General features: G+C 53.2%; 1 protein-coding gene across 2 annotated transcripts; it reads right to left on the reverse strand.

Moving 5' to 3' along the window:
- Nucleotides 1-1,543: 1,543 nt before the first annotated feature.
- On the reverse strand, nucleotides 1,544-19,695 carry MTCH1 (mitochondrial carrier 1). 2 transcript variants are annotated; one of them, XM_023624859.2, is made up of 12 exons: nucleotides 19,344-19,695; nucleotides 15,373-15,457; nucleotides 11,804-11,910; nucleotides 11,324-11,401; nucleotides 10,882-10,939; nucleotides 10,477-10,528; nucleotides 8,786-8,845; nucleotides 6,159-6,303; nucleotides 4,008-4,055; nucleotides 3,759-3,826; nucleotides 3,449-3,524; nucleotides 1,544-2,373 (listed from the first exon to the last, which is right to left on the reverse strand). In XM_023624859.2, exons 1-12 carry the CDS (start codon nucleotides 19,662-19,664, stop codon nucleotides 2,302-2,304), a joined length of 1,170 nt encoding a protein of 389 aa, XP_023480627.1. In that variant the 5' UTR covers nucleotides 19,665-19,695; the 3' UTR covers nucleotides 1,544-2,301. The 2 variants fall into 2 exon arrangements, with proteins under 2 accessions (XP_023480627.1, XP_023480628.1); XM_023624860.2 differs by having other exon boundaries at nucleotides 6,210-6,303; nucleotides 19,344-19,679.
- Nucleotides 19,696-23,266: the final 3,571 nt, after the last annotated feature.

Consider the following 23,266-nt stretch of genomic DNA (forward strand, 5'->3'; position numbering starts at 1 on the left):
TCACATAAGGACCTCAACATTCCAGTTTCCAGGACTGATGGGGAACATGCCAGGTGCTCGGGGGCAGTGAGGCCTCAGCCCTCAAAGACTGAAGGGTCTGGGAAACAATGGGAGCATTGAACATACACAATACATGCATCTGAATACTGACCTGAAAACTGTTAGGAGTAAAACCTGTAGTTCGCTCAACTAAGAACTGAAAGTATCAAAGGGGTTTTCTCGCCGTTTCTGGGTGTGGAAGATAGCCTGGGAAACGTAGTCAAGACCCCAATTCAGAAATCCCAAGGTATTACTTGGGAGCAGCACTGGCTCTCCTCGAGGTGACTCGCCAAGCCCCCCATGGCCCGCTCTTTACCCCCAGGCAGCCTCTCCAAACCTGTGGGAGGAGGTGGGTCAGACGAAAGGGCTCCTCGTGGCCAGGTCAGCTCAGGCTCCTGAGATGCAAGTGCCCCCAACTTTGGGGGACCACAGGAAGTAATCAGTGCAAAAAGGATCTGAGCGTGGAGCAATGGGAAGAAAAGTTACCCCAGGACAGTGGGCAGCACGGTGGGAACAATGCAGGGCTGGAGAAAGGAAATGTGCCATGAGGCAGGCACGCCGCCCAAGGGCCTTCCTTCTCTGAAGAAATGGTGCCGCAAGGCCTGGCCCGCTCACCTTGCCACCTGCTCGCCTTCCCTGCCACTTGAGCTGTCTGCAGTGAGAACGAGACCTTAGCAGCTTCAACCAGCGTACGTTTACAGGACACCCACTCACACATTCTGCGTTCTTGGGGAACAAGGATCCATAATGTAAACTGCCCCTGAGTCAACTGTTACTAGGCCACTGGGGAAAACCAGTTCTGCAAAAGCACCGCAGGGGCCTTCCCTGGGAGACCTGGCCCAGACCTGTGAGGATGACCAAAGTTACCAGACCCCAACTCTCAGAAGCCAGCTCCCCTAAAGCAAGGGCAGAGAAACACTCAAGAGCTCAGCTGGACCTCAACTGGTGTCCAAACCCTACCAGATACAAGCCCAGTCTCCAAGGGCCAGCATGGTCCATTTGTTAAGTTTTGTCTGTTTACAGACCCTGGGGTTGGGCAGAAACGCATGGAAGGGAGGTCCGCCTTTTCCAGAGAAGGCAGGGGGCCTTGGTGCTTCAGCTGGGCCCATGTCTCCCCCTTCTGCTGTAACCATGTGACCTCTACACCGACTCTCAGTAAAACCTGAGAATGTCATCCACAAACAGTGCTGAGATGACAGTTAGGGGTTTGGGTGGAACATTTTCTGAAGCTGGGAGGGCCCTTCAAGGGACGTCTCCCTGGTAACAGGCCTGAGGCCTGTGCATGAGCGGGTGCTCTGTGAACAGGCGTCTGGGCCTTGTCTAATTCAGAAAATTGTCCAGCGTCTCCCCGAGGCTGACCTGCAGCAAGCCCGGCACTGCTCATCTCCAGGCCAGGCTGCCCCAGCCCTGTCGCTTTACAGCTCCTTCCCACAAACACAAAGGACTGAGAAAGACTTTGCACATGGTTTTTAAGCTCATAAAAATGAGAGACTCCCCACAAAACTCCAAATCACCACCAATACATTTATTTGAGGGAGAAACGGTCAAATCTTATCACAAATTGTTAAACTGGGTAGACAAGAGACGGTGATCTGCCTAATTCCTGGGTGTTCACAAATGCACAGGTGACCAGATCCTGCACAGGAGGCGTCACCATTAAACCAATGAGCACTTGATGAGAGGGACACATTCTGAGCAGTACATGATTTCACATTCCGAAGGTGCTGCCTTCGTATCAGAAAGGTAGTGTTGAGAAAAACAAAGGTAGAACTGAGCAATGGCTTCCTGGCACAGGCCTGGACATGGTGGTGGCCTGGTGAAAGGGGATCACGCCCTATGTACAAAGCAGGAGGGCAGTGCTCCCAGCTGAGCTGCAGGAGAGCTGGGCCCACTTGGGTGTGAGCAGGGGGTGGGACCTGACCCCGCGAGCCTTTCCCATCCAACCTAGGCCTCCACAAGTCATTCTCTGGCCCCTGATACAAAGCGGATTCAGCAAATCTGCTTAGTAAGGGGATTCTGCCCCAATTCCATAGCCCTGCCCACCTCCCGCAGGTCTAGCAGGTGACCAATCCACTGGGCGCAGCCTCACCCCCACCTAACCCCCACTTCCGGACAGACACATGGCAAATATGGAAACCAAAGCCCAGCTGGGCTGGAGCACATCTAGGTGTTGCTGGGTTGGAGTCGTAACAGGTGCCTCAAGATGCTCAGGCCTCCTCCACAGCGCCCAGGCCGAGACAGCGGGGTTTTAGGTGATTCATGTTACTCCAGGGCAAAGCATGATCCTGATGACACCCGGCGGAAAAGCAGGCTGGAGCCGCGGAAGAGCTGGCCCTGGATTGGAAGAACAGACAGGTCAATGAAAGGGGAGGGCATGCTTCTCACCCTGCCCCAGAGCAAAGCCAGCGTAGGCAAAGATGGGTCCAGCAGCTCTGAGACCCCCGGGGTGGGGGTGGAGGGCTAGGCCTGCTTTCCCGGAGGCCAAGGTCAGAAGGTGCCTTGTGCTGAAGCGCAAGGGAGCGGTTCACTTCAGGCTACAGGGTGTTTGGTGTCGATGGGGCTACTCAGAGGGAGATGCCCCAAGACGAGACTCGGTGCCATTCTCGCTTCAGAGCCCAAGTGGTCGGGACTCCTCCAATGCCCAGGGCATGTGACACACGCAGAACTGACCAGAGTCGCTGGCAAGAACTGTGTCCATCTCTGGCTTCCCTGCTTCCCTCTCATCTGTCCTCTTCTCAACCTTGAGGCTAGTCTGTGCGCTCGCTCCTCCCCAAGCCACTGCACCATTTTACTTTGAGGCAAACCAAGGCCAGGAAAAGGCGAGGATGTGCCCTGGGCCAGAAACTTGGATCCTTGACCTCTGGGCCCAAGAGCTCCAGCCAGTGGGAGGGTGCTTGGGCACAGACACAAAACCCCCAAGTGGCCCCTTCGCCAGGCTCACCACATGGCCCAGCTCAACCCTCAGGCTGGCCTGAGCCCCGGGGACATCCTGCACGAGGGAGCCGGCGGTCTCCACTCGCCAGCTGCGTGTCAGGAACCGCTCTTAGTCCTTGTGTTTGCAGCCCGGGCTGCTCCAGGGATAAGGAGCTCTCCAGCTTCACCACCCACCCCGTGGGCTCCTTCTACTCATTTTAAGAGTCTTTAAGAGGCGAAGAAGAAAAGGAGACCTCGTCTGATGTATACTTTGTTTGTAAATTCAGATCTAACTACTTCAAATCCTTTCTAAAATAAAGTGAAAATTTAATTTAAATGCCTTAAACCAAGAATCTACATTTGTTTTATCCTCCCTACTCACAAGACTGGATTCCATGACAACCTTACCTTTCCATGCAATGAAGAGGCCACAAAACCATTTCATCTGATCACGGGGCAGAAGCATGGGAAAAATCTCCCTTGGGAGCCTGCTTACCTGCACACTCAGGTACTTCCAGCAGTGGATCCAGGATTTGAACACTGGGGAGTAAGGGGGGAGCCCGGCCTGCAGCCTGCCCAGGAAGGAGAGCATGTTAGACAGAGAACAGTGGGAGATGGATCAGCCAAGAAAAAGGAAACTTCCAGAAGGAATGGCTTGGAGCTGCCACCACCCACATCCGGAACCAGAGATTCAGCCCAAAGGGGCATGGTGAATCCTAGAGGAAGCCAGGATGCCTGGTGGGCTGAGCCCCTACACAGACCAGGAAGGAGGGGGCCGAGTGCCAGGTGGAGGGGCCCACACCTACCCACAGTTGTTCACAGCCATGAGATCACCGACCAGCAGGAAGGGGTAGGTCAGCATGCTCACTGCGATCTGAAACCCGAGAGAGCAGAGTGTCCGTGACCCACCCTCCACCAGTGCCGCCCAGGCTCAGGGAGCAGGGCCACACTGTGCCAACCCCTGAAACTGAGGATGCTGCCAGCCCTCCAGTGCTGGCCTCCTAAGCCCCACCCAGGCCCAGAGGGCAGTGGGAAGGGCAGCTGACTCAACTTACCCCCATCACAAACTTGGTGTAGCTCCGGATGGCCAGGGCCTGGCTGAACTGAAGAGACAGAAAGGAAGACAGGTTTGCCACAGGCACCTCAGGACGCAGGCTTCAGATACGTGGGCCCTCGTCCCATGCTGCTTCATCTGGGCCCCCTTTGCCCTGCCCTCCACACTGGCCTCACACACCCGCTGCACACACTGCATCCCTTGCAGGGCCTGCCAGCGGCTTCCGTGGCCTTGTGGTCAGAGCCAAGAGAAGATCTGGGAGGCAGAAGTGGGATAACCAGACTGAAGGGACTTCTGTGACCCAGCTGGGGACGGTGAGGAGAAGTGAAGGCCAGATAACTGGGATTACTGGCTGCTGGCCTGCATAACCCCGAGCTGCGAGCTTCAAGGGCTCGGCCTGTGTCTGCCTTGATCAATGTCCAGGGCTTTGCCGACAGTCGGTGCTCAGTAAGTGCTTACTGAATGAAAAGACAGCTACCCACCCAAACTACCCACACAATCCTGGACCTGCAGCAGAAGGCGAGGGGAAACTCTGGGCTTACAGCCACCCCCCCCACCTCACCAAGCTCTCACCTTCAGGCGCCCAACTTCTGAATTCTGCTTTGCCCAGGAAGCAGCTCCTAACAAGGAAGGGTGACTACCTACCCTTCAGCTTCCTGTGGTGTGGCCATCCCACCAGATGGATGCCTGCAACCTGGGGGTGTGGTGGGGGGTGTTGCTCAGCCCTGTGCCTGAGCTGCAGCCTCATGTTAGCGGTTACACCACATCAGAAAAGCACTTGAACAATCCTTTTCCTGAAGCTGCTGACTGCGTTGTGGTGACCTGAGGCAGCAGCCCCTGGTCGAACACCTGCCCACCTAGACTGGAGGAAGCCAGGCAGCTGTGGGACACCCCTCCCCCTGCCCGGATGCCCCAGCTGTCCCGGCCTTGCTCTGTATGTGACAGCAGCAGCTCACCCACCCATAAGGCCCCTGAGAAAGGGCAGGGCCACAGCACGTGCTCCTGTCACTGTAGGTGGGCGCTGGTCTCTATGGAGCACTTGAATGTGCTTACACTGAAAGGCCCATGAGACTCACCCAGCCAAGCCACACGGCAGACGCAACCCACCTCGGGCAGAGGCTCAGCTGGGGCGGGCACTCCAGGCCGCACAGACCATGCCCACACCTCGCCGCCCTGTCCCCCCCCACCCCCCGCCAACGCCATTCTGGGGCCCAGACACAGACACAGACACAGAACCCGAACCCAAACTCCCCCCAAGTGGTTCTGGCAGACATGTCCCCTGCCTATCCTCCTGGGGTTGGCAATCCCCGCTGGCAGAATGTCTGGCTGCCAGGAATCTCCCACCCGTCACTGTTCCCCAACTCTTTCTGGGTTCAGGCAGAACCAGTCAGTCATCAGGTCCCTGGACACTTTTCTTCAACAAGCGCCTTTTCAAAGGACCAAGGCCCTCCCACACCTGAGCCAACCAGCTGAGAGGTCTGTGCACAGCAGGCTGTGTAGACCACTGCTAACCAAACACTGGGCTGCGCCTGCACCGCACACTTCCTAGCTGATGTGAAAAACTTCAAGGCGGCAGGCACCCTCAGCCCGGCACAGGGAAGGCCCAGGCCCAGCCCCGTCAGTGCCCAGCTGAATGCCTCTGGAGAGCCCTTCAACCTCTGGGTCTCAGTTTCTCTATCCGTAAAAGGGGACATTATATGCACCCTGTTCCCTTAACAACTGGGGTGCTGTCAGAATGAAATGTTATAATGTTCACAAAAGGGTTTTTGAAAGCATAAAACATTAAGCAAAAATTAAAGGGTTATTATTAGCTGGTCTATCTCCTGATTTCCTGAGTCCTCCTTGGGTCACTGACTCAAACCAGCCTTAGAGAAGCTGGGGTCTGTTTTATTCCTAAAGCTGCCCAGAGATGGGCATTCCATGAACTCCTCCAAGTCTGGTTACTGATCTCCAATCTCATCTCTCGAGGCCATTCTGCCTGGAGTCAAAGATGACCCACGGACAACCAGAGGGCCTCTGCTCAGACCACTCCCGAGAGGTCCTCTCTAGTCCTCAGGGCCTGGTACTCAGAATCCCAGAGTCCTCGAGTCTGCCCCAGACCCTGGGCATCAGCAGTACATGGAAAGATGGACAAGTCCTTGTTCCAACCAACCTGGGAACCTGGATTCTGGTCGTTTCCCAGCCCCCCTGGGGTGTCACTCACGCTGTCATCCACCAGGTAGGCATTGATGAAGTGGGCCAGCAGGTTACAGCCCCACAAGAAAACCACATCTCCCAGGAGGTGAGGAATTAAGCCACTAAAAGACAAGGTGAGCAAAGATGAGCAGGGGAGGGAGGGGAACATTTCCTGGGGCTCCACACCCAGGAAGCAGGCAGGATGCTCAAAACTTCAGCATATCCAACGGCACCACCTCAGGAAGGAGGTCTGCAGGGGCGGCGTGGGCCAGCAGCCATCCACACCAGGAAGCTGGTGTTCCTTTCTCCACGGAGGGTGTGATATGCCACATCTGATGCCACAAACTAGTTGATGGTCTCACAAGTGGTTCTCCAACCACAGAAGCTGGGCCTCAAGATGTAAATGTTGCTAAATCTGGATTTTTCAAATGCAGATTATGAAAGAGTGCCTACATGTTGGTAGATTTCTCCTGGTCTCTTTACCTACTCAACTCTCACAAAACACTTTGCTCAATGCATCTGTCGTCTTCACCCCTGGAATGTTCCCCTGAAGACATTCCATGCAAGCTTTCGCAAAGAGGGCTTTTATTAAAGTGACAGCCTTTAGGATCAACAGCTCTACAAGCTGACATGAAGGTTCCCCAAGACACAGTGCTGAGGGCAAAAAGCCAGACTGAGATCAGTGGGTCCTACGTGCTACTAGTACTTTTTTTAAATGTGTTTATATGCCTATTTAGATAAGGAATGACTTGGGAAGATCTCCAAGGGAAAAATGACTATGTCTTGAGAGAGGAAGCAGAATTATGACTTCTGAATTTTAAAAAATCTTACTGCAAAATATTTGAAAAGTTCAAAAGAATATATGCAATTTTATTAATATGCCTATGTTATGAGGCATATTAATAAAATGAACCTTCGTGAGTGCAACTTCCAATCCCGTTGCCTCTGCCTGTGCGCAGACTGACTTTCCATGTACACCCTTGGGTGCTTTCCGAGTACCATAACATGTATCACCTGTTCCAAAATCATGTGAGGGAAAAAAGAACCCAATGGGTAAGCGTCTACCATGTGGGAATCCTAATCACACCCCAGAACAGAACTATATAAGGCATGTGAAATATGCCCGGGGTGGTGACGTGTAGTGTTTTAAGGTCTGATGCCACAGTCACATGAGGAAGTGTTTATTCACACATATATATGTGTATATATATATATATTTTTTTAAAGATTGGCACCTGAGATAACAACTGTTGCCAATCTTTTTTTTTTTCCTGCTTTTTCTCCCCAAATACCCCCAGTTCATAGTTGTATATTTCAGTTGTGAGTCCTAGGTGAGGCATGCGGGACGCCGCCTCAGCGTGGGCTGACGAGCGGTGCCATGTCGGTGCCCAGGATCCGAACCAGCGAAATCCTGAGCCCCCAAAGCACAGCGCGTGAACTTAACCACTTGGCCAGGGGTATTCACATGTATTTTTATACATATAGACATATGAGAATATGTGTGTCTGTATAAACCAAGATTGTCAATATTGGCACTGTCGACACTTAGGGATGAATAATTCCTTGCTGTGGAAGCTGTCCTCTGCATTGCAAGGTGTTTAGCAGCACCCCTGGCCTCTACCCACTAGATGCCAGTTGTGACAACCAAAACATGTCTCCAGACATTGCCAGTGTCCCCTGGGGGCAAAATCACCTCCTGATGAGAACCATACACACACACACCCCTATACATAGTTGTTTTTTGGCTAAATGAGAGATCATAAACAAAAACACCTGGCCAACTATAAAATCACAATGTGAGTTAATAAACGGCCCCAGATCTGGTATACTGTGTACATACCGGCATGTATGTCACTGCACAGACCTTAAAAAGGCAAAACAAAGGACACACTTGTCAGGCCCAGCTCTTGGGTTCCATTTGTGGGTTAGTTTTCTCGGCATGAGCTTTCCTCAAAGGTGAAGGAAGGTGGGTGTGAGACACCAAGGAGGGCAGGGTCCGTGGCCCCCCGGAGACCATGTGCCCTGCTGACACTGCTCTGCAGAAACACACGACCAGGAGGGCTAGGTTTTCTGACTTTTCAAGAGATGCCAGAAATACTGATCATTGTATGAAATATCCTAAACGTAAAATGTGAAGATGTAATTTGTCAGAAACGCTCTGTCAAAGAGTCCATTGGCTGCAGTCAGCCCATGAGCTGCCAGTGCTCAACGCTCAATCCAAGTCACAGATTTCCAGTCATTTTTCAGCAGTGAAACTGTGAACCACGGAGTGCCCCGGCTCGTGAAGACCAGCCCCATGCCCACCCCCAGCCCAGGGCAAACAGACGGGCCTGGGGAGGCCAGTCAGCCCACCTCCCCTGCATTTTTGATGAACAGTACCCTTTTTGTGTGAGCCGTGATCTGCAAGGGGCTGGGCAGCTTCAGTCCGGGTGATCCGTAGCTCGCACGTGCTATGGCGCTCTCAGGAGATGAGCGCAGCTACTCGGGCTGGGGCAGAGCCCTGTGGTTAGTCTGAGGCCAGCAGCTGCGGCCTGAGAGGTTGAGAATGAGCCTGTTAGTAGAGCCATGCCCATGGCCAGGAATGGGGCGTATAAACTCACGTACACAAAGAATCCCAGCAGCCCCTCCTCTTTGAAAATCTTCCCAATGGAACTCAGCACGCCGCTGTGAAGAAAGTAAGACAGGAATACAGAGTCACTCAGTCACCTTCCAGGAGCCCACCCCCTGGTGCGGAGCAAAGCCCACCACCCCTGCTCAGAGCCATCCAGCCCTGGCTGGGGTGGGGAGGGAAGCCTCCGTTACCAGCCAGAACCCAAGTGGGGAATATTCGAGAGCTCTAGTTTGGGGGTGAGGGAACATTTACACAGTCCATGGAGACTGGGGAAATCCAACAACCCACAGGGGCAGAAGTCTAGCAGTTCTCTACTGCCGTTTTCCATGGACCTGGAATTCAGGAGTGAACCTTCCAGCCTGGGCTGCTACAGAGGAGACAGGCCCTTCTGCCTGCCTGGCCCGAGTGCTTATCTCCAGCCGAACCACCTTCTGGCAGAGAAGCCTGTGTGCCCCACAGAGTAAGAGCAGGAGGGGTGGCGAGTGGAAAGAATCACCTTCCCAGAAGCAGAGAAGAAACACAGGGCCCTGCAACAAGTGGCCCTTGGACCAGCCCACCCAGATACAGCCTAGGAAAAGGCATCTGGCCCTCCCCAGCAGGGAGCTGGGGACTTGTGCCCTGGCCACTGCAGCCCATCAGAGACCAGAGGACAGGCTGTGGCGTCCTTGGTGTGAAAAGTGAGGCAAGCTCAAGAGCAATCTCTGAGACCTGTGGCTAGCAACGCCAAGTGGCCTGTGCTGCATGGAGGCTCTGCAAAGCTGAGGTGACAGGGGCCAGCCGAGGAGAAAGACAGTGGGAGCCAAAGTCCTGGCGAGCGCTATTCCTGGGGCAACCCAGCCCTGCCAGGCTCCACCACCCTTCTTCTCAGAACAGTGGCCCGGCCCACTGGGGCTCTGAACCAGACCATCCCCTCCTGTCCCATCCACCACCCCACATTTCAGTCTGGGAGAACGGACCAATTTCCCAGTAGTGAACCCCAAATGAGGCACATGAGAGCAAAGCCTCCTGGGGCAGTGGTCCCACAGGACAGCTACAGAAAACATCTGAACCCAGGAAACGAGAATCTTAAGGGAAGAAGGGTAACTGAGGCATGTCTTCCTGCCACATGCCTCCAGGATCCGCCTCCTGTGCTGCCCTGAGCCTCAGAGGGGCAGGAAGGGCCTACCCGCCATGGGGAGGGGCTGTGTCAACACACCCATGCCCCCACAGCAGCCGGCTCAGTGCCAGGCACAGCAGAGGCCAGGGAAGTATCTGGCAAACACCTGAGGGGACAAGCCTCAAGCTCACAGGGCAAAGAGCCTCTGAGCAGAGGATGAAATGAGCTAGAAGCTGGGTTCTGTGATGGCTGGAGAAATCATTACAGCATAACCTAGGGCTCCAGGAGGGAACTCCAGGTCAGTTCTAGGTGGTGGAATCAGCTCTGGTGCCACAACTCCTAATCCGAGGTCACTCCAACCCCACTCACCCTCTCTGCACAGCTCGTCAGGGCAGCGCCAGAAAAGAGACGGAGAAAAGAAAAATGCCCCTGGACACAGACTACAGAGCCAATACCACGTTGCTCTAAGGCCAGCGTATTAGAACTGGGGCAGAGAAGGGGCAGCGACTGACCCAGCATGGCCTGGCCTGTCCTGGCAGACACTGAATGGTAACATGGCCACTCCTGCCAGTCCCAAGAATTACCCACCTGTACTTGGCCTCCCGTCCCACAAACTGGACCATGCAGCGCATTGAGATGACTGAGGAAAAAGAAAACACACACAAGTGACATGGTGGGCCAAAGCCCACGTCAACCCAGCCGTGGAGTGCCCGGTGTAGAGCGGCCACTGCACAACATGGCCTGTGTAAGAGCGCAGGAGGGGAGGAGGGCCTCTGAGAAGCCCCGTCGTACCCCCTGACCACGGCATCCCATTTCCTCTGCCTGGGAAGAGCCCAGCTCCCTGTGCACAGGACCCCAGCCAACCTCCCCTCTTTGGGGTCCCAATGGAATACCCCCACCCACCCTCACTCCCCAGTAATTCTACGGCTCCCCATCTTCAGTCCGGGGGGGTCATCCCACAGCAGTGATACAGTCTCCAATGGGACAGCTCACCATGCAGGGGGTGCGCCAGCATGCGGGACACGCACTGCATCATCATCTCGTAGGAGGTCTGGAAGAGAGCAGAGGGCAGGGACTCAGTCCGGTCTGTCTCTGCAACTGGCACTCATGGGGAGCCACGAGCTCTTATGGGGGAAAAACGGGAATCCCGCAGCCCCACGTAGGGTCAGTCAACCTCGGACAGCACCACTTGTCGCCCACCCCCAATCCCCACCACCCAGGAGTGCCGCTGGGTCCAGGGCCATGCCCCACAGCGGCTGACAGGCTTTCTGGGATTCTCTGCAGTGTCCACCCTGGGGCTCCTTCCATGTCCCACTCCATCCACGCACACACGAGGACCCAGCTCTGTGACTCTCAATGACCTGGCCAACTCCAGGGTGAGAAGTGATCAGAGTCCCCTCTGAGGGCCTCTCCTTCTCTGATTTCAGATACCCACCTCCTTCACCACTTTCTTCAGAGACGTCTTCATATCATCCTTGTTGGAAACCTGCTCGATCTCATCTGGAGGGAAAACCTGAGATACAAAAAACAAAGGAGGGCCAAAAGCCCCTACAGCTGTGTCTCTTAAATGTAACTCTCAAGGGCAGAGATGGCAGGAACCAGCTCCTGCTATTTTCTCTGCAGTGTCCATTAGCTGGGCCCGTCTCAGGTAACCCCCAGGGCTGGAGCTTGGGGGAAAAAAGCCCGTCTGTTGTGACAGTTGTGGGAAAGCAGGAGCACTATGGGGCAGGAGCCCTCCCATTAAGGAGACTCAGTGTTAGACCATCAGGCTTTGGAGCCCAGCTTTGGTGCTGGGGGGGAACCCTGACCAGTCTGGGAACAGAGAAGCAGGCCCAGGGCACACGGCAGCCTCTGGGGGTAGCAGGGAGCTTGGGGGAACCTGAGGCAACCGCTCCTGGCTTCGCCCCAGGCTCACCTTCTTCATGCTGCCCCGGGTCACAGTGGAGAGGGCGTTGGACATCAGCCGGGGGCTCAGGCCTCGGAACAGCCCTATCTTCCCATCCACTTGCACGATGTACTTTGCTATAAGAAAGCAGAGGCGGCAGCGTCACACCCAGTCCAGACACACCCACTCCTGGGTCACATTCACACCCAGACCAGACACACCCTGTCCCTCAATACAGATGATCCCCAATTTACAATGGTTCGACTTACAATATTTTGACTTTATGATGATGCAACAGCAATATGCATTCAGTAGAAACTGCACTTCGAATTTTGATCTTTTCGTGCTAGCAACATGCAGCACTATACTCTTGTGATGCTGGGCAGCGGCAGCAAGCCGCAACGCCCTGTCAGCCACACGGTGAACCATCGGTATACTCACAACCATTCTGGACCCAGACAACCATTCTCTTTTTCACTTTCAGCACAGTATTCAATAAATTACATGAGACACGTAAAACTTTATTATAAAATAGGCTTTGTGCTGGTTGATTTTGCCCAACCGCACACTAATGTAAGTGTTCTAAGCACGTTTCATGCAGACCAGGCTAAGCTATGATGTTTGCTGGCTAGCTGCATTTTCGACTCATTTTTTCAACTTAACGATGGGTTTATCCTGACGTAACCCCAGTGTAAGTCGAAGAAGATCTGTACATGCTGACTTTAGTCACAGAAAGGGGCATCTGCCCAGGACCCCATGCCCAAAGGTCTTCTCTAGCCCCTGTGTTTTTTTGGTAAAACCTTCAAAACATATTTTTGACAAACAAGTTCACTTCTTTTTTCCTTTTTCTTTTTAGCTTTGAAAAATCTACTTGGCAAACTGACCTATAGTTTTCCAACTCATTAACTTAAGTGCTGGAACCCAGAAACCAACGGTGTTGCTTATAAAAAATGTTTTTCTCAGGGAAAAGAAAAAAAGGAACAAGAGACAGTGCCCACAGCAATGACAAAGTTTGTAACCTAAGGGAGGAGAAAAGGAAAAGCAAGGGCTCCCAGAAGAGAGCCTCAAGGGTGTCCCCAGGGCACGCCAGGGAGAGGGCTGTCCCCACCCTGTTATTGTGCTGTGCCCAGAACACCACCTGGCACCTGCTGGCATTTATTAATCACAGGGAGGGAAATGTCAGTGGAGAAGTAACTAAAAAAGAAGCGCCAATGAACTATTCTATAGAAAAGACTTCAGCAGTCAGGGAGCCAGCCCCTGCCTGGGTGAGTCAGTGGTTTTGCATTAGGGTCTCTAAGAGGACACCTTTCTTAATAATGTTTTATTGTTTTATTTACTATCACCTTTTAAACTGTGTTCAAATAGGTGATGTACTTTTAGAAACTTGCATTCCTGGAAGCTAGCAGAACATTCTCTCAGACAATGTGCCCCCTTTTCAGCCCCATGACTTGAGCTCTCTAGTACCGCACAGTGGCAGGAACCAGCAAATGTGCCTTCCTTCCTTCCTCTGCAACATGTCTGCTGACCCAGCAGTTCAACGTCACTGCCAGCACAGGCTTTGACAGCCAAGAGCACCTGTTACCTGCATATTTGGCTTCCTGAGATGGGGGTGGGGCTGGAAGGAGAGGAGCAGGAGGGGAGAGGACGCTGGGCGATGTGGCCAGGAGCCCTGCTTCACAGAGCAGAGCGAACAGGCAGAAGGAAGGTTTGCTTTGGGGGAGGGGCGCTCCAGCCAGCAACAGGGAGCGGCTCCGCAGGATAAAGCTGGAGCGTGATCTCCAGGGAGAAACTTAACCTCTTTCTAGCCGATCTGCCACCAGTAAATACAGAGAAAGGACCCCTATTCTTGCCATCTCAGAGCAGAATTACAAACGAGTGAGAGCAGAGAAAGGTGCAGCAATGCCTTCAGAGGCCTTTGTGGGCCCAAAGGGCTCCATCATGCTGCAGTTTCTCTGCAGTCCCTGGAAAATGCTCCAGAAAGTTCTTTCCGTTACACCAAAGACTGTCAGGACAGCTGGGGAGCTTTTCACCAGGACATGGGGAGTAGATGCTGTCCAGACAGCACCCAGCCAGCCAGACAGCTGAGCTGAGCCCCCTCCCCAACTTGAGAGCAGGGACAGCATCTGGAAATGCCCAACGGGCATCTGCTTACAACACTGGGGCTGAAACAACATTTACATAAACAGGGGTGTCGGGGAACACACCTCAGAACTCTGCTCCTCTTTGCAAGAGGCAAAGATGAGGGTCAAGACCTCTCTACCCTGAGTCCTTTCAGGAATGACTGTGTGACATGAAGAGAGACGGGCTGGGTTCTAACCTCGAGTCCCTCACACAGCTGGAGCAGGGGAAACCATGGACAAACACAAGGGAGGGGCCGGCAGCCCACCACGCCGGCTTCCCGCAAATCCTGCGCTAACTCTGTATACTGGCTTCACTGTACTACGGTGGGGGTGTCTTCCTCATTCTGTGATTCCTTCTCCCCTACACTGACAATTTTTAAATAAAAACAAAGAAGAAAGATTTCCCAAGAAAACGACATGTTCTGGCTGCCCCTCGTCTGTACTCAACAACATGGTGGCAAAATTGGAAGAGAAACCTGACGTGAGATTCTGCCAAGAGTGTGTGAAGTGAAAAAAAGGCGACAGGAGGCAAAGCCTCAAGTTACTTTGTAGAAAGGAAGTTTTTCAGAGGACATTCTGAACTGACCAAACAGGTGAGAAGAGAAAAGGTGGAGGAAGCATGAGAGGATAGGCCTGGCTGTGAACTTGGAAAGCGAGGGCACATTTAAAGAAGTCCGGTGAGGGCGGGGCCTGGGGAGAAGGACAGTGATGGTGGACTTGAAATGGCCTTGACCAGCTGGCACCTGTGGGCCAGGGGATGAGCAGCAGAGGCAGCCAGGTGAGCTTCGCTGGCATCAGGCAAGCCCCACTGTGGCGGGCTTCTTGGTGGAGCGGCTGGGGCGGGGAGGAGGTGTTTGTGTGAAGGGCCTGGGCACCAAGAAGCTGATGCTGCTTTGCAGACGAGGAGCGCGGGGCCAGAGCAGTTCGGCAGCCTGCCCAAGCTCGTGCAGCTGGTCAGGGCACATCGGAGGCGAGGCCTCAACTCACTGCGAACTGGTCTATACCCAGTGGATGGAGATGCCAGAGTGAGTAGGCACCACTGCCTGGGGAATGCAGGGGAAAGAGGACGAAGGAAAAGAACCCAAGAGATCCCAACGGGCCTCCTGCCAGAGTAGCAGGAAAGAGAAAAGCTGGTAACAGGGCAGGACAGCTCAGAAGGCAAAAGGAAAACCACCCCCACCCCTGCTTCCAGGCCCAACCTGGGGCAGCAGGGATGACAGGGACCAGCGTCCTGGACTGCCCTCTCTCAGGCACCTGTCTGCCCCTCCTGCTGCCTAGGCTGACAGCTGGCAGCTGCAGGCAGAGGAGCTGGACCAAAGCTGTATTGTTTACCTGCTCCCACCCCGACACCCTGCTGCCTCTGGCCGCACTCTCTGATCCCCTCCTCCACGCCAGCTCTGACTCTGGGTACCATGGTGCCCAGCTGGGCCTGCTCCCCGTTTGACGGTGTGGGCTTTCCTGTCTGGGAAGCACACTCACCGTAGGTGAAGAAGCTCGGCAGATAGAGGACCTTTCTCCCCAGCACATTGGTCCCAATGGTGGGGGGCATCGGCTCATGACCCACCTTCAGAATCAACAAATACAAAAGGAAGGTCAGATGCTACTGTTGACTCAGTCTCACTGCTTCTCATCCTTCCCAGGCCACCAACTCTCCTCCCACAAATTCTAATGCTGCTCCTGTTGATGTTTTCCCATCAAAACATACCAGAAATTTCACTGGTGTCTACAACCATCAGCATCGTGTACATGAACAGAATTGTCTAGTTCCAGATACCACCGCTACCACAATCCAAGTCACCCCAGGCCCCCAACATTCTTACCTTCAAATTCCAGATATTTCCAATGCAGAACCCCCCATTTTTATGTGCTTCGAACCCCACACTCAACACAGAATAAATCTCAGTTGCCTATCTCCAGGTCAAAAACTTCAGTCCAGTCTCAATCCCAAATGTAGCAACACCAAAACACGTTCAAGCCCGAACCTTGGGCCCCAAATTCAGACAGCCCAGCTCCGAGTAACCCATTCCAAGCTTCACCCCACCCTCAAATTTCTTATTGCACCCACTGCACACGCCCACAAATCTGTCCCTCTCACTCCCCAGCAGAGCACACTGTGACCTCGACTCCCAGATGCTGCTCAAACAATCCCTCAACTGTGTTCTAATTCCCGTCACCCCCATATGCCTGTGACAGAATGACCCCCATTTCTGTAGGGCTATCATAATTCTCGCTGTGTAGATGCTGGTTATAATTAAGGTATCTCTTAAACTCACGGGTGGGTGAAGCACCAGGCCACTCCTATGGAGGTGGGGTCTCTCCCAAGGGGTGATGCCATTGGCTATGCTGCCAATCAACGAGGAGACAGACTCTCTGTGGCCAGGCAGGAGGCAAGGTGTCTGGGAGACCAGCACCTAAGTGGGGTGTGAGAAGGCCCCTTCTTTGGCAGGGGGCCAGGACACCAGCTGTGTCCCTCAAAGCAGGCCAGCCGAGCCCACGAACCAGGGCAGCTCCCCTTGGATGTGGAAGGGAGGAGAAACAGCAGGGTTGGGAAGCTCAGCTTAAAAACAGGACAACGTACGCTTCTAGCATTTTCCCGGCTCAATTTCCTTTCTTTGCCTAGTCACCCGAGTGTTTTTGAAAGTTCAGGTTTTCTCTTGTGGATGTGATTCTGAACTACACGACAGATTACTGACTGTAAATTAAAACACCCCCTCCGTGATGGGGACCTTCTGGAAAAACAACTCTAGCCCAGGGGAGTTGAAGGAAAGGGATGAACCAGTTGACTCAAGCAGGTAGCCTCCCGTTCTAGAGGTTTCCCCTTCTGGGTTGAAAGCTCGAAGGTCTGGAGTTAAGCTTTGTTTTGATTTGATTTTGTTCTTACCCTTTATACCCCGAACTCCAAGTCTGAGCTACTGCTCTTCTGCTGTCTTACCAGTCAAGTCACAACACTTCGGGCGTCCCAGCAATTCCATTTCCACCATTAAATCTGCTGTGTCCCTTCACCCAGTATCTCCACAGCTCCCAAATCATTCGAGTCTATTTTCTTAACTTCTACCTTGGTTATCAAAGGCACACCGGCCGTGTCTCATCCCTGGTCCCCTCACCCTCAAATTGTCATTACTTGTTCCCAAGTCATACCCACCTAATTTCACCTCCACATCTACTACCCCAGTCCTAACCACAGCCAAAGCTGGCAGAGCCAGTCCAGCACCCTCACATCTCCAGCTCCTGAAACCTAACAGCACAGGCCCTGATCTGAGGCACTGTGTTCTCATTCACCTAATCTAGATAACCCCCAATCCTGCCACCCGCCCCCAAACGGGGATCTGCCCTTTTGCAAAATGTTACTCTGATTCTCAAGCTATACCCACTACGATTTCACCCTCAAATATGTTACACTCAGCGCCAGCTGGGTTCAAATCGGATAGGCGACCTCTGTCACCCCAACTGGGCCTACCCAGCCTTACCCACCCACCATCCAGTTCTTCTCACCCTTTAGATTCCCTCATTCCCAATTCTTTCGCATGGCCCAATGCCCTTTCCAAGTCACCTTTATTTCAATTTTCTCCCCAAACTTGTAAACCAAATCTACTGTGGTGCAAACGATGAAGCCACTTTCCATTTCCTTCACAGGAAGCCCCCTATTCCTTGTACTCCAGCATCCTCCACTCTTATTGGCCACCCTAAAGTCCTAGCCCTCACCCAGTTTCACTCCATCAGCTAAAAAACTCAGCTTCCAGTATCCTTACTTCTCATGTCTGGTACTACGAGTTCCAAAGCCCTAATTTCTCACTCAAACCTGTCACCTGTATTGCTGTAAATACAATCCTAATCCTGTAAGTAAAGCAGCCCTCACTCCCAAATCACAACCAAAAGTCAGTCTCGATGTTCCCTCAGCAGCCATTTCCAAATCTCGGTCACAATTAGATTCTAGTCAAGCACCCTGATGTCCCTGACTGAAATCTCCTCATTCCTTGTCATTTTCCTGGTCACACCCAAAAATCCGCCCCATTCCTCAGATCCCAGACTTCCATCGTGTCCACTCAGGTCCCTCTCATTCCCACTGTATCTCCACCTCTCTCTCAGCACAATTATAAAGACACAAACACCCACTCCCCTCAACTCCAATCAAACCTCAAATCTTGGTTGGGTCTCCATCTCAACTTCTACCCCCCCACCTCCCACTCTTCTTAACTGGAAAATTCTAGGCTAAATCTTCAGGTATCAGTCCAGGTCTGAACCACCCCCATCTAAACAGTGCCCAGCTCAGTCACACACCCACCTAATTTTGCCGGATGCTCTTCCTCCATCCCACACCCCTTTCAGCTCAATCTCTCCCTTTCTCAAGCAGCCCACTTAGTCTTTAAGGCAATGCGGGGCCGCCACCAAATATGCACCCCTTGACCCCAGAGCCATTCCTGCCTGGGTTGCAGTTTCTGCAGCCCCTACCTATCCAGTTGTGTTCCAACTGTCCTTCTGCCCAATTTCAATACTCCCATACCCCTTCAGCCCATCCCCCCAGATACAAGGACTGCGATTCCCACGTCCCAACCCCGATGACTTCCATTTTTTCCTCCAAATGCGTCATCCCTTTCCCCCTAAAAGTCTCTTCCTCGCTCCCCTCTCAAGACAAATCGCCACCACTCCCCTCCCCCATTGCGTCGCCTGATGTTTCCCTCCCCCCAAACACGTCACCATATCCCCTCCTCCCACCAAATCCGTCGTCGCCATCAAATCCAGAGCCCCCATCTCCTGTAAACCGACAGCTCTTCGTTGTTAAATCCTTTGCCCTCACCTTTTCTCACCAAATTCCGTCATCATTCAATCCAATGCCCTCCGCCCTCCACCCTCCTCCCTGGGAGTCTGATGCCCTTTCTTCTCGTCTAGGTTTTTGGCCCTAACCCGCAGTCTTTTGTCCCTCCAAACCACTTTAAATTCATCTCTATCAAATGCAGAGCGTTTGCTCTCCTTTACCCTAAATATGTGCTCCTCATCTTCTAAATACTTGGCCTTGGCCCCCAAACCTCCTCCCCACCCACTCGCCAAAACTTCTCACCCCTCCTCCAATTCTGCTGCGTCTTCCCTCACCCTTCCCTCCTATTCCAAGTTAATCGCCTCCATTCCTTCATCTCCCAAACCTGTCTCCCCATCCCATTGCCCCTCTCCTGCACCCCCAAAATCCCTTGTTCCTTCTACCTTCTCCCAAATCTGTCGATCCAACTCCCTCGCTCTCACTCCTGTACCCCAAAACTCGTCCCCACTGCACCCCCAAACCCCTCACCCACCCCTCCTCTCCCTCCTCTCCCACCCCTTCGGCCCACCAAACCTGCAGTTCCTGCCACTCTCCCCCAGTTCGTCGCCATCGGCTCCCCCGCCCCCATCCTCCTCCAGATCCCGGCCTGTCACCTTCACATCACCCCCACCTCCCTCCGGCGCCCCTGGCCCCCCACCTGGATGAGCAGCTTCACGTAGAGAAGCGGGTGGCTAAGCGCCGTCACGCCCGCTCCCAGCGCCACGAAAAGAGCCTCGGTAGTCGGGGCGTTGTCCCCGGAGCCCAGGCCCCCGGACCCGGGGTCCATCCTGCGGGCCGAGGGCTGCGCCGCAGGCCGCGGGTGGCGCGGATGTGCGCGGTGCGCGGGCGGCGGATCGCGAGCCCGGGCCTCGACCCCCGCCGCCGCTCCGCCGCGAGCCCCCGCTCCCGCTCCGGCTCCCGCCATCCCCGCGGCCCCGCCGCGAGCCCAGGGCGCCACTTCCGGGTCCAAAGCCCCCATGGCGCCGGACGGCGAGGTCACTCCCCGTCACGTGGCGGCGTGCCCCGCCCCTCGTGGCGTCAGGGGGCGGGGCGGGCCGCACCACTCGCGGCGCGGGGGTGCGCGGGTGTGGGGCGCGCAGGCGTGGGGCGCGCCGGCGGGGCCCCTGGGCTGGCCTGGGGTCTGGCCCAACGCAGGGGCGCGGGCCGGGCTCAGCGGCCGCGGGCGGCTCGGGCCGCGGGTTCGGGGCCTGTGAAGGCCGCCGCAGGCCAGGGAGCTCCCCCGGAGCCCCAAAGCGCGACGGGGGCGGGGCTGGGCGGCTCTGGAAGCCAGACGCCCCCAATATGGTCTTCGGCGCTTGCAAGCCCCCGCCGCAGCTTCGGGAATTTTTTCCGCAGTTCTGGGCCCGCCCCTCTGCGGCCCGGATCCCGGCCCTGCGGGCGGGTGGCGCGGCCTCCTGCTGCAGCCGGGCCCTCCGCCGCTGCCAGTCTCCGTGTCTTGGCCCTCCGTCCTCCTCGCCAGACCGGATCCAGTTGCCCCGCGGCGATTGTGGTCCCTCCCCAGCAGCTGATCCCTGGAGAACCTTCCTTAGAACCCAGGGTTAGAAATTGCGTTATCTGCCTCACTAGATGGTGAGCGTTTTAATCAGTCGATGCGAGCAGACGCAGGCAATGTGCTAGGCGCCGATAGTCTAATTTTCAGTTAATAAGAACGAGTAATAATAACGGGCCCTTAAATCGCACTTACTGTGTGCCGGACGCTTTCTAAAGTGCTTTGCAACGTGTTGGCTCAAGTATGATCCTCACAACGACTCTGCGGGGAAGGGATTTGCTACAGCAAGTGCCCCGTACCTGTTGTAAACGTGCCCACCCCGTGCTTCACCTAGAGCGCCCGCTAGTTATGGAGGGGCGAGCATCCTAGAGGCTGCAGGGAGACGGCAATGGGGGAACACTTATCCTGTGTTCATTGTGAGAAAGTTCTTCAGAATAGACATCTACCTTCTGAGCACTTAGTCCGGGTTTCCTGCAATCTGCCCTTCCTGCCTGCCTTCCTGCCCTGCCCTGTAAAAAGACACCTCCCCCCTTGCCACTCCTGACCACAAATACTCCACACACTTTCCACATCCAAACCCTGGCGGTCTACCTCCTTCCCTTCCTCTCTTCCCCTCGCTGGCCTCCCTAACCCGGGTTTGTTCTTGTCTGAATCACTGCAAAGCCTCCTACCATTTTCCAGTTACTGTGTTTTCTCCTTCAAACACAGCTTCCATCAAACTTACCTCCTGCCCGTGGGTGCCCTTTAAATGATTTCCTTTTGCCTGCATTCTGATTTAGCATTCTCAACAGGGGCCATAAATTCGAGTTCATCCACAGCCTCATCGGGTGTTACAGTAGCACACAATTCTCTACTCAGAAGTCAGGTTTCCAGCTTGGGGGTGGGGTTACCTCTCTTTCCTTCAGAAACTCCTTCACATAACCCTTCTCCTCCTCTGGGCTTTTCCTCCCCATTTTTCTCCGCCTGTCTGTTTTTCCTTCCAAACTCGATTGCATGTTCACTATTAGGCCTTTTGCTCTGCTTTCTGTGGTCACCTACCTTTTTCTGTGTATTTGGACCTTTCTGACTGTGGTTTCAGGTGAGGCAGCCACATTGTGTTGTCTTGCATTATTTTGTATCTTCCACAGCACCCAATATGGAGGATATACATATAGCAGATGTTCAGTAAATTGTTTCTAAGGGATTGAACAATTTCCCTAAGCAAAGAATAAAAGTGAAAAGGGGTCAGTTAAAGCAGTTAGACCCCTAGGGAACCGAGCAGAAGCACAGAGAAAACAGCACTCTAGCCATATTTCCACAACCCAGGGCTCACAGGAACGCCAAGAGGAAGAAAAAAAATCCTCACCATAAAAAAATCACAAAGCACTCAAAAACACATTCCATCCTGAGAGTGAATGGACAAAACAGGAGGATTAATACTCCCAGGAACTTGATGTAATAGGGCAATCGGGAAGAAACTTTAAGAGGGAAAATATAGTTTTCAGTTGAAGCCAAAGATAAAGGATAGAAAGTACTAGAAAAAAGAAAAGGATGTTGAGAAAAAAGAACAGGTATATTTGCAAAGGAATCAAACAGATCATCTAGAAATGGAAAATGTATTCACTAAAGTGATTGAATGAAAGAAGATCTTGCTCAGCATTCACTCTATGGAGCAACCTAGTGCTCTGTTCTTGGAGCTATAAAGCGGGGAGCCCTGAGCTGGTTAGTGGCCCAGGATCCCATTACCCTCTGCAATTACCACCCACAGCGCTTGCCACATGGCACATTCTTGTCAGTCTCCCTTGTTAGGCTGTAAGTTCCTTGAGAGCAGGGACTGTCCTATTTATGGCTGGCACAATGTCTGGCACATGGTAGGAACTCACTAAATAATTTCTAGAAAATGAATGAAAAAAGCAAAAGTACTTTAAAAAATTGCACAAAGTTATTTATGGTAGCACCATTTTACAGGATGAAAACTTTAGGGAGACCCATGTGCCCCAAAGCAGGATCAAACAAACAGTGGAAAATTGGCAAGAAATAAGACTCCTATAGATCTTGAGAATTGCCAAGTATATGAACCACCAGCGCGTGGAATCCTGCGGTGAGCTAATGTTACAATGAAAAAAGAAGACAAAATAGTAAGTACCCACTATTGCAACTAAGTTGGCATCACACTAACCAGATCAGCAGTGATCTTGAGGCCATGCCAAGGTCAGCGAGTTCAGGCCTCACCTGGGGAGGGACAATGTGTGCCAAGTGTCGGGAGAATTTACCCGGGTGTAAAGAAGATGGGCTTGTCTGGATGTAGGCTCTTTGTTTACTAGTTCTGGGTGAGAATGTTCTGGCTGCTGCCTCTGTTTTCCTGCGGTGGGAGGGAAGAGCACTGACCTTCCTTCCATCCTGGATCCTCGGGGTCCCACATCCAGACATCAACCCTACCCAGAGGCCAGACATCAAAAGGTTCGGGCACCACTGCCCCCGCCCTCCCCCAAAACACATAAGATTCTCTTGAGCAGTTTTACGACCTAAATTCAACCATATATTCCTATATTCAGGGACTCCTCTGCTAAGTGAAGTGAGGCACGCCTACACGGGTACCCAGGTCCTGCCAGACTGTTGCCACTGGCTTTGAAAATATTAACTTCCTTTATTGTTACGATGTGAGGCCGGGGTTATGATGATGATCCTCATTGCACAGGTGAGGAAACAAAAAGTTAAGTAACTTGCACAGGGTCACACAGCGAATACAGTTACATGTCAACTTAAAAACTGCACGTGCCAACCTAAAACGTCACACACAGGACTGCCTCGCAGCAGTTATTCCAAATGTCTGTTTTAGGTTAGAGCACTCATTAAAAAAATTAATACCTAAGGCCTTCAAATACAATTCTACTACCAACTTTGTAAACCTGAGATTTTAAGAATTACTATTTAGAAAACCTGGTTTACTTAAGAGTATCTGTTGCAGAAGAGACAAGGAGACTGAGTATAAACTATATCAACACTAAAATGAATGGCACTATGCCCTTGTGGCCAGAAAATTGCTTTTTCGTCTACGAGGAAGGCAGTCTTTATTTTTTGGATTTCCAAAG

The sequence above is a fragment of the Equus caballus genome, chromosome 20 (assembly GCF_041296265.1).
Source record: "Equus caballus isolate H_3958 breed thoroughbred chromosome 20, TB-T2T, whole genome shotgun sequence".
NCBI classification, from domain to species: Eukaryota; Metazoa; Chordata; class Mammalia; order Perissodactyla; family Equidae; genus Equus; species Equus caballus.

Bases quoted from the DNA above. Each gene is read 5' to 3' on its own strand.
- MTCH1 (XM_023624859.2), bottom strand. From the start codon at position 19,664: ATGGGGGCTTTGGACCCGGAAGTGGCGCCCTGGGCTCGCGGCGGGGCC. The intron at 4,056-6,158 runs GTTGGTTGGAAC...CTGTCTCTTCAG, and splicing joins ACCAGAATCCAGGTTCCCAG to TTCAGCCAGGCCCTGGCCAT. The intron at 2,374-3,448 runs GTAAGCAGGCTC...CTTCCAATCCAG, and splicing joins GGAAGTACCTGAGTGTGCAG to GGCCAGCTCTTCCGCGGCTC.